Source organism: Limulus polyphemus, unplaced genomic scaffold, assembly GCF_000517525.1.
Source record: "Limulus polyphemus unplaced genomic scaffold, Limulus_polyphemus-2.1.2 Scaffold924, whole genome shotgun sequence".
Lineage (NCBI taxonomy): Eukaryota > Metazoa > Arthropoda > Merostomata > Xiphosura > Limulidae > Limulus > Limulus polyphemus.
Window position 1 is genome coordinate 127,452 of NW_013666534.1, and position 13,640 is coordinate 141,091.

The 13,640-nt window shown below is 30.5% G+C and overlaps 1 protein-coding gene across 1 annotated transcript in view; it reads right to left on the bottom strand.

Moving 5' to 3' along the window:
- LOC106461267 (collagen alpha-1(IV) chain-like) overlaps positions 1-13,640 on the bottom strand; it is a 132,522-nt gene that overhangs the window by 28,758 nt on the left and 90,124 nt on the right. Inside the window, exons 20-25 of the mRNA XM_022388133.1 lie at positions 11,493-11,603; positions 10,691-10,893; positions 8,733-8,886; positions 8,046-8,159; positions 3,491-3,661; positions 115-204 (exon numbers count right to left, since the gene is read on the bottom strand). Coding sequence (XP_022243841.1) covers positions 115-204; positions 3,491-3,661; positions 8,046-8,159; positions 8,733-8,886; positions 10,691-10,893; positions 11,493-11,603 — 843 coding nt within the window. The remainder of the gene's footprint in view (positions 1-114; positions 205-3,490; positions 3,662-8,045; positions 8,160-8,732; positions 8,887-10,690; positions 10,894-11,492; positions 11,604-13,640) is intronic.

Below are 13,640 nucleotides of genomic sequence, written 5' to 3' on the forward strand. Positions count from 1 at the left end.
ATATATATATATATATTCATTTTAACTGTTCACATTTGAAATCAAATTTGGATGTATTATCCCAAGTAACATTTTCTTTACTATAAATTTTTAAACATGTAAAATAGCACATACCTTTAAGGCCAGGGAGACCTTCCAGTCCACGTTGTCCAGGTAATCCATCATTTCCTGGGGCTCCTGCTTCTCCAGGTTCACCTCTCATGCCTTTTAAATAAAATATTACAAAAAATAGTATAAACTACTGTTCTACATCTAAAATTAGAAAATATTTCTTACCAATGACCAATCTGGGTTTGTAATTAAGAACTGATACAGTACAAAATTGCACTTCTTAGTTGGTCAAAGTACAGCTAGGTTTTCCCATTTAGTAGGAAATAATAGGTTAGATATTGTGAAATAGTATTAGAAATTGATTGGTTACTTAAGTCAAATATAATATGATTTAATCAAAACTGGATATTTAAGCATGTGAATATAGCATTGATAAAACAGATTTAAATTTGGGGGTGGGGTGAAAGTACAATAGAAAATTTGGGTGATTTGCTGTAACTAGGTTACTCATTTATTTATAATTTTTTTAAAATATGCCAAGTAGAATTTTATGATTGTAAAAGTTTCTATACAAACAAATGTCATTGATAATCCTCTTTGTATGACAATCAGTGGTACCATTATTGCTATGAAAACCTAAATATGCATGAAATGCACATATATATTATTCATCGATAACATGTAAACATGGCTCACAGATTATACAACTCAATCTTTCATTAGATGGAAAAACACATCAACCACATGCTCTGCATTGAGTGTAGGTTCTTTGTGAATGTTCACGAGATCCGAGCCACTCTTTGATTATTCTTGACCTCGGGTAGGTTTTCAACAACCTAAGAATGAAGAATAATTTTTCAGATTCACGAGAGGCAGAGCAAAGTTGTGATATTCAGAAAATTGTTTCAGAGAGCTTAAGCAAACATGGCATTAACACCTTGACAGTTCTCAGACCCAGCCACTGATTTCAAACACTGGCACCAAAGTTGAATATCCTCTTTCACCAATGTCATGTTGTCAGAAAGATCAGCTTGGTAAATGTTCAATGTAAAGAGGATTTTGTCAGTGAAAATCTTATAAGGTGAAACAATTTATGGGATTCCAGAACCACCACATGTTTTTGAGAATGATTTAGACAAGAATACTTCAGTTCAGATATAAAGTGGTCTAATAAAGGAAAAAAAAATATTTCCCATACACACTAATCTTAAAACCTTGAGAGGGAGTGATAGACTTCCAGAAAGATTCAAGTCCTTTAGTATTGAAAGAATTATCAGTTCATGAAAGAGTTTCACATAATATTTCAGCTTTTTAAACTTTCATTTCCAAAGTCTCATCAATCCATTGCTGAAGATGCACAACTCTTTGGTAAAATAGAGGTGCAGCTCATTATCTCTGCTATGATCCTGGATATTTTCATGGCCTGAGTGCTGCAGCTCTTAAAAAGAATTTCAGACAATGTGTTTATATGGCAATTAATTACGTTTGTTTTATGATAGTATGCCCACAGTCCATTCAAATGAAGAATTTCCTGTATCTTTTAAGCAATCAATTTCCAGTGTACTTCCCCTCCCCCATGATAATTAGCTGTACAGTCTCCACATATATCAAATATATCAGGACTAATGTTCCTCATATAGATAGTTATTTGCTATTGATTATCACAATCCATCATTCCATCAGTGGTCACACTAAAAAATATCAACAGCCCAATTTTTTCCATTTTAGTTGACTGCATTACTGACCATCAACATCACTGAGTGATATAATGTTGAGATGTCTTAGTGATGTATGTAGCATTTGCTGTAGCAGTTTCTATACAATAATTAAGAGGATTATTACGAGCATCATTCCAAAAACTCAGTAATGTACAAAATATCTCTTTGTTGCATCCAACTTGCTCAACACTTTACTCATTTTTCCACTGACTATCATGATGTCCTTGAAGAAAGAGTTTGCAATAACTACAGGAAATAATAATCTTGTTTAATTCAAGCACTATTTGAAGTTTTCACTGTTAGATAATAAGTTTCAAATGTTTTTTGAAAAATGAGAAAGTGCTTAAACATTTTTTGAATATTATTCAATTAAAACAAAAACCACTTGAAATAAAGATCATTTAGCTATGTCAGTGCTCACCTATATGAATAGCAATGACTACAGGAAATAGTATTCTTGTTTGGTTCTATTGAACTTGTATTTCTTTAGCCATTTCATTACTAACATTTATAGATACCCTGTTATCAGTTATGAAGACTGCAAGAGACATTCTTCTCAGAACACATTTTGACATATTCCATTCTTGCATGACAATGAAGGTATTCCTGACTATCAGTGAACTGCCCAGTGAAGATTTAATGAGCCTCAATAAGGGCTGATGTTTTCCCTTACCTGAGCAACATGGATCAAAAGGAACACAGAATATATATTTGTTAAAGTTCAAAAAAACACTGTAGCCATTTAAAGTTGAAACTTCTATTCTGCTTCCCTCCTTGACTCTTTGGGAATTAGCAGCAATGACCTGAAAACCAAGCATTAATCAATGGTTCATACTTTGATACCTGTAATTCAACGCTTCAAAATATATTGTTTTTTTTTAGTGGAATGAAGCAGATCCCAATGCCTGTGGCTCAGAGTGAGGATCAGCCTGTTCAATAAATTATTAAGAACTTATAAGCCTACCTGCAACAGGTTATTTGAGGTTTATAATATTTTCTTTTTTTGGACAAAGTCCTAAACTGTAAAAATGTTTGGTTCTTTTCCTTATTACTGGTGGCTTATACTTTTAGTTCAATTAAGAGATTCAAAGTAGTTTAAGCTTAAAAATTCACAAATATAAAATGATGTGTTATCTGTTTACTACATCTATGATTTTTAAAAAGAAATACCAATTAGGTCTAACTACTTGAGAACAATGATTACATTCATAAGCCTACATTAAAAATTGTTTTAGTTTTGTAACTTATGAAACATCTTAATTTTATAATTTTACTATACACTGATATTATGCCTACCCTCAAATTGAAATTCTTTTAGACAGGATTAGAATAAATTAATCTATGAGACTATGACCTTCTGAGTCCAAAACTGTAATTAGATCTCATATTGGTCAAGAGATGAAATGACCAAAAACGTTTATGGAGGGTTAGCATCTGCATTTACAACTGGATATACTAAACTTGCACCTGAGAGAGTATTGATTGTTTCTGTTCAATTACACGTACAATAATGACGGCCATTGAAAGAAATTAACAATATTCTTAAATTTTACCAACATTTATAAATTTTATCAGGTTCAGAATCTAGAACAACAAAAATATCACACTGTAATAAAGTATTAACATATAAAAACTTGTGAGTAGAAAATAATACACAACTTCTGATCACATAATATCTATAGATAAATAGTTTGGGAGTTTTACTAAACTAAATTACATACCTGTTAATCCTGACAATCCATCTTTTCCAGGAATTCCAGGGGTTCCTGGTATTCCCTCCTTGCCTGGAATTCCTGATGCTCCTTTATTGCCTGGCAGACCAACTCTTCCTTTTTCTCCGGGAAATCCAACTCTCCCAGGTGGTCCCTCATTGCCTTTTTGTCCTCTTTGGCCTGTTTAACAGCAAAACACACTTACTTAATAATAAATGTAAGTAAGATAATTTACTAAAATGGGTGCTAATAATCAATTTCTTTTGTCATCAAGAAAAATCTGTCAAAATATGTTACTTCAGTTTTCTAGGATCACCATAACCATTACAGAATAGACAAAGGTTTTATTCAGTTCTATGATCCATATTTGTGACTATAAATCATACTTCATTATAATAATTTCATGTGGATATGGGTGATAAATAACATCCTTAAATGTTGGGTTCACTTTGTTTTGTTTTTTTGTGAATGACAAGCCATGTTTCATTGAAAGAACATACGTCTGATTACACATTTCTGTATTGTAAGATACTAATTATACAACACAGTAGAGAATGATTGTATATCATTTCATCTAAACTGCTAATAATACTAATTACAAAAATTCATAATTTGTACAATACATTAAACAGAACAGATAAAGAATTGAGAAATAAACAGTAACCAATTGTCATTAAAAATGATTATTTATTAAAACAACTTTATATTGTATTATCACTTTATGGTCAGCCTGTATCTGTACTAAGCTAAATTAAAGATTCACAGAAAAAACATTTAAAAGAAAGAGAAAAAAGTAAGGTATACATATATAAAAAAATTAAGTAAGAATTGGAAGATAAATAACAAAGGTTTTTTAAACTCTCAACTATAGTTGTCATATAATCAAACCAAAAAGGCTACCCTTCTGTCACTACTGGCATAAAATAAGATTGTTAATTTAAATATACAAAATTAATACCACAACAATCTAATTATAAAAGTCCCTTAATAAAAAATTTCCCTTCTTAAAGAAAGATATCTCATTCTGGGTTCATTGCCACTGATAACCTCTTCAAAGTGCATATTGTGTTATTTCTATTATTTTGATTCAAAAATATTAACCTAAAGGTACACTGACTCCTAAGTTATGTAAAAAACAAATTTTTACACCAGCCATTGAAAAAAATTAATTTTAACTGATTATTCACACCCAGCCTGTAAAGACAAAAAAAATCAGTATAGTAAAGGTTAAGTAGTCAGAGATATGGAGATAAAGGCCTCAAGAGAAAAAAAAGGTGGTAAATGAAAAATATTGACCTACAGGAGATTCAAAATTAGGATCACATTGGTACAACAAGAAAATATTCACATACAACACAAAAGAATGAAAACTTTGGAGCAAAGAGATACACAGTACAGAAGTCAAGTACATTATATTAAAAACTTTTTGAGCCTCACCATGTTGTTACAGTCCATGATGCAATAACCAGTCATGTTCTATTTGACAACCATGCATCTTGAAAATATACTTGCAGCATAGTTTCCATTGCAAAAGGTGCCATTGTACAGCTCTCACATCCAAACCACATCACCTCTTCCTGCATGTTTTCTGGAATGTTCTCAGTATCCATTCCAACAGTCTGATCTCACAGAAATCCATAGATGCTGAGTATGGCACATGAAGTAGCATGTATTCATATGGGATAGCATGATACCTGTTTCATTTTCCAGCTGCTTGAGGTATGCAAAAGCTGAAAAGATGTGCCATTGAAGTACCTCGTAGTGACTTTTTCAGGCAGGAATTCTTCTTTATTATACTGTTTACTGTTGCCTCAGACATGTGGATGGTTATTTGTCACTGTCCTTTGTGTTCATGAGTTCTTACCTGTTACAAGATGCCATACTTTGCATACCAGTGCTGGAGTAGAACAACCTGTTGCAGGTATATTTCTGGATGGTCATGGTAACCTAAGTTTATCCATATTCCTTTCTTTTCTAATGCCATTAAACATGAAGGCTATTCCATCATGGAAATTCTAAATCCCCAATTTGAACATGTTTTTATTATCCGAATATATGAATATTTTGTATTGGAAAGAATGTTACACCTTTCTCAAAAATAATTCATTCTCAGTGGAATCACACTACCCACAATATGCCAAACAATGTCAAACTGTAGTTCTGATATATTTCATTCCACCATGGTTTTATATCGGCTGTCATGTGACTTGCTGATTTACATATTCAAAATCGTTTTAATACAGAATACTCAACCTCTGTACACAAACCCATGTTAAACTCTACACCATGTTAACTATTAGACAAATTTATTGTGTTTCATAAAATGCTTTCTCTGCTAATGTTCCAACAACAAACAAGATAAAATAAAATCTGGACATTAATTTTTTTTTGTATTTCATGTACTTTTTCAATGTTCCAATTTATGCTACCCAGGGGTGTAAAAAGTACTAAAATATGTTACTCAAGTTCAAGTAAAAGTATCCATTCTGAAATTTACTTAAGTTAGAGTACAAAAAGTATCTATGAATAGGTACTCATGTAACAAAAGTAAAAAGTACACTCATTCTCTCAAACCCTACATGTATGTTGCAGTCCATGTGGTCTAAGGGGTTTCAGCCAACTCATGCAGGCAACTGTGTATGAACTTATTACAACAGTAATGCCAATAATGAATATTGTACAAATCTTATTGTTTCAGAATAAACTATATAAGAAATTAAAAAAATAAGAATATGAATTAAACCAACTATATTATGCACAAAATTTCTTATTCAATTTGAGAAGCAACTGGTTTTCAAAGTTGCCACAGTCAAGCCTTGCATGCAGAGGGCTGAAAATCTGCCCGGCACAACTGAAGAGATGCTCGTAGGCAGCAGAGGCAGGGAGTGGTGTGTTCATACATATGGCTATATCAGGTAGGTTGGAGAAAGAATTTATCTCCATGCCATTAACAGAGCATGCCAGGTATGCCTCTAGGTCCCTCTTCCCGAAGCTATGCTGTGGCTTCAGAGTCCCCATGCATGCCTTGCATTTTGACTGCCTGCCATAAATTTGAGTTTTGATAACAGTACTGAAATGTATAAAATGAAAGGTAGTAGAGTAAAAGTATAAGTAATTCTCCTAAAAAGTACTCAAGTTAGAGCAAAAGTATTTGAAAAATTAAATACTGTTTAAAAAGTAGATACTGACAAAAGTTACTCAAGTACTGTACTCAAGTGAAGTTACTTCGTTACCTTCACATCCATGATGCTACCTAACAGAGAAATACATCTTTTCAAGTGCTAGAAAAAACACAAAAAGAATCCTTTCTGTCATCTCATGTCACTTTCAAGAACTATCACACATGAAAGTGACATGTTTATGTATAAATATGAGATAAAGAAATATATTTTTAAGATTTGGTAATAGTTCAGAACAGAAGAAAAATACTTTAATATATTTCAAACATTCAGTTTTTCTTTACTTCAAAGGCTCTTCAAGTACTAGACACATTTGAACTAGCACTCATTAAACTGTTTTATATTTTATTAACATTACCATTAGATAATTACCTGCCACCAAAATACTGCCATGAATAATGAACATAAAAAATGACACAAATGTATACTGCTGGCAGATATTCTTAATTATAAGCTTTACCTGTATGTTTTTAAGATGTTCTTTCTTGAAATTAGTCATTATTTCTTAAATGTTAACAACACTAAATTAAAATAATTCATCTATGAAACAAACAATAATTATACAAAAAGTGCATATATTTGTGTTCTAATTTAATTTTCTATAATAAATGGAAAATTCCTTGCTGCTGAAATGAAAATCTAATTAAGTGTGGTGCTAATTAGCACTTTAATACATTGAAAACCTTTTCAAAATTATTCCAAAACATAATGCATTTCAGTACCGGTCACAGTAGCAGTCAGCAGTTGTTCTTCAAACATAACCATATTACTTACAAAATTTCCAAGTTCATAGATATCTTCTAATCACCTAAACATTTCCCTCATTCAAATATAAAAACCATTGTGTCTTCTTTGCTAAGAAATAATCGCATAAGATAAGTAATGTATGCATAATCACATACTTCAGGAAGCTGGTGATTAAAGGTAAGAATTCATAGTAGTCTTCTTCCACTAAGTACAAAATAAACCACCAACAAAACAAGGGATGTAATAAGAAGGCAAGGTTCAGAATTTTAAGAAAAAGAATTGAGAAAGATAAAGAAAGATTAGTTGGCTCCTTAATGTCTTTATTCTGTACTTTGTTCAACTTAAATATACTTTCTCATATCAAAACATTAATTTTATGTTTGCTTTTAACTTAATTTATAGTTAATCCGTTTATTTTAAATCAGGTACCAACAGTTATCCTAGGTCACAATAGTAAACGAATATTTAAAGAAAAAATAAAAATCATGAAAAAAAACTACTAATTTGTAAGTTGCACTTAAACTTTTCTTAATTTTGGTTTTATCTCTACATTTGTTTTTCCTTTGATGTGATAGGTCAAAGTTTCAATTGTTTCTTCGTAAAATTAATTTCGACTTTATTTCAAATACAAAAATTACCATCAAATCCCCTGAATCCAGGTTGTCCTGGAGGGCCAATAGTGCCTATTCCAGCAACACCTGGAACTCCTTTCTCCCCCTTCAGTCCAGGAAAACCACTTTGTCCAGCAGAACCTTTCAAAAACAATCAGCTGTTTTAAACACTTACAACTACTGCCTGATGTATCAATTGATAACACAGATATACCATATAACTGCATTATAATATAAAATATGTTAGAAAAATTAATGATTTTACAATGCTATTATTCAAGTTGTTTTATGTTATGGTGGTTTTAATATATGTTGCCCAGTATTAGAGCATATTATATTGCAGAAGTTCAAAAAAACAGTGAGTAATACTACTATCAAGTAATTCTACAAAATTATTAATATGGCACTGCTGGTTGGAAGAAAAAGATTTCTTTACCAGCTTCTGTGAAAGAACTGCTAAAAATATAACTATCATTTATCAACTTTATTGCCCCAGTGGTTAGTAAAGAATTGTTAAACATTATAAAAAGTGTATAAAAGTAAATAATTATACATATATGTATATATATAAATATATATATATATATATCAATTCTTTTCATAAATATATCAAATTGGTAATAATATATTTCTATATTATCCTAAAATTTTACTGTTAATATTCATGAAATATATTTCTAAATTCTACTGTTCTTTAAAGAACTATAATTATACCTTTAAGCCCTGGATCTCCTCTAGGACCAGGTACCCCAGGTTCTCCATAAAATCCAGGAATTCCATAATCTCCTTGGTCTCCTTGTCGACCAGGAGGCCCCCGTAATCCATAGGGACCTTCTTGTCCTTCATCTCCAGGTGAACCAAGTGCACCCTAAAGATTTTGTATATATATCATCAGTGATATAGTACATTACACCATGATTATGAAAACTGTATAAGATATACATTATTTCAGTCACTAAAAAGAAATTCAGTAAAATTCTACATATCTTATCCTATTTAAAGCATCTGTTTTAATTCAGTGGTTAAATAAAAAATTTTAAATTTTGAAACAATAATTATCTATGCATGGTTTGAAAATTTTAAACATTACTTTTATATAATTACTTATGTTTAATATTCCAAATTAATACTCTAGTTTCATATAATTATTTATTTTACTAGGCATTAATGCATGATTTATAATATTTCAACTACTTTTATATTCTTTTATCAGGTCTTTAGGAAGTTGTGAGATTAGTTTTATATGATATATTTAAATTTTGCACTTTTTTCTACCATTCAATTAACTCATAAAAAAGCATTTCCATTTTCCAAATTGTCAAGTTGACCAATACTAGCTTAAAATTCTATTTCCTTCATATTTAAAGAAAATCACATTGATATTTAACATTTCATCTTTGTGGTGTTGTACAGAGCTTCATGGTACAAAAGATACAGACTTACAAGATGGAACATACTCATGAATGAATCAAGATATTTAAAACAAATACTGTCCTTGAGGTTATTAACAAAACAAAAATGTTATAACATATTCTAAAACATCAAAATTACAATGAAACATGTAAATATTTTAATGTTCATTCACAGTAACCTTAATATTTCAGCTGTAAATATGATACATGAACATTGCATTTTAACCAAGCACGCATGTTCAATATAATTTAACATCATAAAAAATATCACAGTTGTTTTCTTAAAAAAATGGTGACATTGTTGTACTTTTATTCTTTCATTGGTGAGTACTTTTGAGTTATCTGATGAAAATAATCCAACATTCAGTCCACGAAATGAAGTTGAGAATTTGACCATTTTTAGTACTTTTTCAATATCAGAATCAACTAGTTGCACTGTTGTATGGTGATGTGTGCATGTGCATTACTAAGGTGGGAAATTCAAGGATGTGTGAGTATCCCAACTGTTGCGCTATGAAGAAAAGTTTTTGTGACACTGTGGGTAAATCTGCTCGTCGCACTAAACGGCTATAAAGGTCAAGTCAAATAAATCCGATTATAGCATCCAAAGGGTTAACTATATTCACTCTGCAGACTTACCTAGTATATTGATTGACTCAGCCATACTTATATCTAATCCTTGTTCTAGATATTGTTTTGCAAAGTCACTAGGTTTTCACAATGTCAACTTAGAATGTTCTAGGCTTACTCACACGAACTTACTTGATTCTAACATCATGCACCCTCTAGCTAACAAAAACTTATGACATTAAAATATAGCTTATAATAATATGTAGTTCTCAATTTCAATGACCAACCTCGTTAAAGGTAAAAAACACAATATTTAAAGGAACTGTGAAACAGCAAGTCTTTAAATACATATATATATATTAATGCATGGATTTAGCTAGTTAATCATAAAATCCTTGTAAGTTTCATTAAGGGAAGGAAACTGTTCAATTTAACTTTTAAAGTTTTATGCAATAGCTCTAAAAATTATATTACATGAAAAAAATTATATTTAATTCATTAGATCCTGTGTCTGACTAGATAATGAAATTAGATATGTTAGATACTTTTACTGATTTATTTATAACTCAAGAAATTGACAACAAACTTCACTGTTGTAGAACACCGAGTTCCTGAGACATACACAATCCTCTTAATACTTAAACAGGGACAGTAAAATAATGTATCACATGAAGTATTCACTATATCTACCTTTGTTCCTGGATGTCCATCTAGACCTGGTTTTCCTCTAATTCCAGGCAGTCCTGGACTTCCTGGAAGTCCAGGATCACCATCTATACCAGGATACCCTTTTCTCCCTGTTTCACCACGAGGAGAAGCTCCTTTCCTGCCAGGTTGTCCAGCACGACCATTAAGACCCTTTAAACCAGAATAGCCTTTCGCACCAGTAATACCTAAGCAAGAAAATTTTTTAAAACTGAAAGAGCAATTCAACAATTTTTCTGGTTTTCTTTCCTCATTGTTAATATCTTATCTTATATTTCATATAATACTATTTCCTCTTTACAGAATGTTTCACAAATTACATTAATTCCATATGTCACAAGGCAAAATTCCTGCAAGAAGGAAACCATGTATATTACAAAAGGAAGGTTTATATTCTCCTATTTAACTGTTAAGAATTATTATTGATTGTAATGTGGAAATGTGCTAAAATGTATAATTTTTCATTAGTTTAGTTGGGTCTTGTAGACAGCATCTAAATAAATATGATAATGTCTTATTTCAAATTTTTTTCAGTTTTCTGTTTGTTGCAATTCAGCAAGCATTAGTATAAGCATAACTATTATATTAATGGTTTGATGTAAATTTAGTTTTTCATATCTTTCAGTTGACACAGTACTCTTAAACTGACAAAAGTCAAACTAAAAAACAAAATCCAGCCTAAGAACTCAAATAGTCCTCTAAAACAATTTTATGATTAATACATGTGATAGAATTCTATATGTTTTTTCTACTAATGATAGATCCAACAATCAAGTAAACCAGATACCTCTGTTTCCCTTTAAACCAGGTACACCAGGGTAGCCTTTTGGACCTCTAAAGCGAATATATCTTTCATCTTTTTCCAATCTATCCAAAGGAAAGGGTTCTCCTTTCTCACCTATGAAATTGAAATTTAGGAATGCAATATCTATTCTTTATGGAAAAAAATACAAATAAAATAACTATATACAGTATAAAACAAATAATAAAATAATAAATCACATACTATAGATTACTCAAGTTAAAAGAAAACTTATGAATTCAAAAAGCTTTTCAAGATAACCTCTAATTTGAACATTTATTTCATACAGTATGAGCTACTTAAATAATTATAAGTTTTAATTTTATCCTACTTACACATTATAAAACATGAGTGATTTAATTACTGATATTTTTACACTGTCTCTTACTTCTTATCCACCAGAAACACTAATCACTTAACTACTAAATTTCAGTGTCTGAAAATAGTTTGTCAACAACAAAACATGAGTGACTCAATTACTGGAATTTCACATTGTCTCTGAAAAAGTTAATCATTAAAAGGAGCAACCCAATTACATGATGTTCACTTCACATGTGAACTGCTTATCTAATATCAAATATGAGTAACTTAATTACTAGAACTTTACATTATCTGTGAACCACTTAACAATTAACATCAGTGACTTAATTACTGGAGCTTCAAATTATCTATAAACTACTTTTATATTAACATGAGTAACTTAGTTATCAGTGTTTCACATTATATATAAACTATTTTTCACCAACATGAGTGACTTAGTTACTAGTTTCAAATTATCTGTGAACTACTTTTCCACTAACATAAGTAACTTAGTTCCTAGTGTTTCATGTTATATGTAAACTATATTTCCATTAACATGAGTAACTTAATTACTAGTTTACTAGTGGCTCTCAAAATAAAAGTATGTTTAAAACATAGGCAACTTAAGTACTAGATTTTTACAACGTTTTGGCCTATACTTACTTGTCTAGTATCATACATGAGATATCTAAAAAACTATATTTAAACTTTTCTTTGAAGGATTTACTTAACATACAAAATATGGGATAATTATATTACCAGATTTTGGAATTTTAACTACTTTAACCATACAAACAGACTTAGGTATTTAACCTACATAGTGTTTTTGAACTTCATCTCCTACATTTAACCATTCTTATACACTGAATTAATTTTAATAGTTTCATGAACAAAATCATCCATCATACAGAAGGTAAAAAAAAAATTACTGGAACATCATACTGATTATAATCTATGTATAAACCACATAATGAGATTTGTCAACCTTCATACTGTTTCTGATCTACTTAAAAACCATGTAATGAGATTTTCCATAGTGTTTCCAATCTGAACTAACAACAATACACTGAAATTTAGCAGAATTTCGTAGTGTTTTTGATCTATTAATCAACCACAAAATCAGATTCAGAAATGACCTAAATAATCACTACATACAGACTTGACTACTGATACTTCATGGTGTCCAGTATTAAAGTCTAGTTATATAATGGAATGATGTATGTCAAAGAATGATGTAAGTCAAGGACACGGTGAAGTATCGGACATCATGAAGTATCAGTATTAAAGTCTAGTTATATAATAGTATTAAAGTCTAGTTATATAATGGAATGATGTATGTCAAACCATGAAGTATCGGTCCTTGACTTACTTCATTCCATTATATAACTAGACTTTAATACTGATACTTCACCGTGTCCTTGACTTACATCATTCTATTATATAATTAGACTTTAATACTGATACTTCATGATGTCCTTGACTTACATCATTCTATTATATAACTAAACTTTAATACTGATATTTCATGGTGTCCTTGACTTACATCATTCTATTATATAACTAGACTTTAATACTGATACTTCATGATGTCCTTGACATACATCATTCCATTATATAACTAGACTTTAATACTGATATTTCATCGTGTCCTTGACTTACATCATTCTATTATATAACTAGACTTTAATACTAATACTTCATGATGTCCTTGACATACATCATTCCATTATATAACTAGACTTTAATACTGATACTTCACCGTGTCCTTGACTTACATCATTCCATTATATAACTAGACTTTAATACTGATACTTCACCGTGTCCTTGACTTAC